We start from the raw sequence: 2,162 nt of genomic DNA on the forward strand, positions 1-2,162 counted from the left end.
GGACCCAGCAGCTGGTCCACTTTATACTATATATACTGTCCTGTATCACACAGGAGGACACAGCAGCTGGTCCACTTTGTGGCTGAAAATGAGCAGAAGTTTCCTAAATCATGAATATCAGAACAGCTGTAATTAATTTGTTTGTTTGTGGTCTTGTGTGTATTTTTTAGTTTTACACATACAAAGCCTTTCTATGTGTGTGACATGTTAGTTATGGTTCTAATAGTTAATTATGGTTCTAATAGTTAATTATGGTTCTATAACATAACTTTATGTAATGTTTTTGCCGGTTATGTTTAATTTATCTGCAATAAAGACAATTTTGTTAACAAAATGTTTTTGTGAACATCAATGACATTCAAAACGGTGATAACTGAAACCGATATACAACACACCATGTGTAAAGGGTGTATATGTATGTATACATGATACATGTGTATACATGGTGTAGATGTATGTATACATGATACATGTGTATACACATATGTATTGCACACAGACCTAAGTACTACAGAGATAAGAACATCTGTCTCTGCACCACCAAAGTGAACATTAAATAACTATAAAATATATAAATATGTCACTGTTGTCCAAACCCAAACAATCAACAGACAGAGACGCCATCTTGGAAGTTTGTGATCAATACTGTATGGTGATGTCACCAAGTGGTGTCCCATTTGGGGTAAGGGGTAGGGGTTAGTAGAAGAAAAGGGATTCAGCCCAACTTCTGCATTTTTTGACATTATGTTCCCATGTTTCTCTAAGAGACTAATGTGAACAAAAACCTTTGAATTGAATCCAGTATGGAGTGAACACTGTGCCCCCCCCTTTGGATTTTTATCTATTTGGTTACATTTAAGTCTTTAGTTCAATGATTGTTTTTAATCTGAATTTTAGGTGACGGGTCAGAACACAATAGTCTAACTTGTTTAAGTGAAAAATGAAATACTTGCTGACAGACTCAGATTGTTGTTGTAAGTGTGTGACAAAATTATGGGATGGATCCTGACAGAGATAGATCTTTTAGTTAAAGAGTAAGCTCCTTTAAGTTTAACATAAAACAGCCCCGACATCACCATCACCAGACTCCATGTTAATAATCACTACTTTTAGCGTGTATAGAGCAGCATATCTTCACCAGACTCCATGTTAATAATCACTACTTTTAGCGTGTATAGAGCAGCATATCTCCACCAGACTCCATGTTAATAATCACTACTTTTAGCGTGTATAGAGCAGCATATCTCCACCAGACTCCATGTTAATAATGGTGGCATTAGACGGACTCTTGGATCAGCTGGTTCCCACCTGCAGGAAGTTCCTCAGCTCCCGACAGTCTACCTCCAGACTGGTCATCTGCTGCTGGTACTCCACCATCCTACACACACACACACACAAACACACACACATACACACACACACACACACACACACACACACACACACACACACACACACGTTACTGGACTGAATTCTAACCTGAGAGACACAATTGGTTTCTGTGATACTGCCTTGTAGAAACCAACAAACATGCTGCAGAGTGTGTGTGCCTCTGTATGTGTGTGTGCGTGCAAGAGTATGTTTGTGTGTCTGTCACTGTATGCATGTGTGAGTGTGTGAGTATCTGTGCCCCTGTGTGTGAGTGCATCTGTGTGTGTGTGCGGATGTGTCTGTCTTACTCTGTGTGTGACTACATCTGTACCTGTATCTGTGAGGAAACTACTAGAACTGTTGGGTCCTTGTAAATTCTGGAGTGTGGTCTAGACCTACTCTATCTGTAAAGTGTCTAGAGATAACTCTTGTTATGAATTGATACTATAAATAAAATTGAATTGAATTGAAATCTGTGTGTGTGTGTGTGTGTGTACATGCATGTGTGTGTGTGTGTGTGAGTGTATGTATGCGTTTGTGCATGTGTATGTATGTCTCTCTTTGTGTGTGTGCGCGCATGTATGTCTGTGTGTGTGCATGTGTACTGACTTGGCCTCATTGCTCTGGATCTCTTTGTCCTTCATCTGAATCTGGTTGTTCAGTTCGATCACACTCTGAGCGAGCTGCAGGAAAAACACACACAATTACACACACAATCCCACACACACACACACACACAATCCCACACACACACACACACACACACACACACACACACCATGTAAGGGACC

General features: G+C 39.9%; 1 protein-coding gene across 1 annotated transcript in view; it reads right to left on the reverse strand.

The window, feature by feature from the left end:
- The window catches only part of LOC117940325 (autophagy-related protein 16-like), a 17,196-nt gene that overhangs the window by 13,619 nt on the left and 1,415 nt on the right, over positions 1–2,162 (reverse strand). Inside the window, 2 exon segments of the mRNA XM_034865647.1 lie at positions 1,309–1,378; positions 1,981–2,067. Coding sequence (XP_034721538.1) covers positions 1,309–1,378; positions 1,981–2,067 — 157 coding nt within the window.

Source organism: Etheostoma cragini, unplaced genomic scaffold (assembly GCF_013103735.1).
Source record: "Etheostoma cragini isolate CJK2018 unplaced genomic scaffold, CSU_Ecrag_1.0 ScbMSFa_2220, whole genome shotgun sequence".
NCBI lineage: Eukaryota > Metazoa > Chordata > Actinopteri > Perciformes > Percidae > Etheostoma > Etheostoma cragini.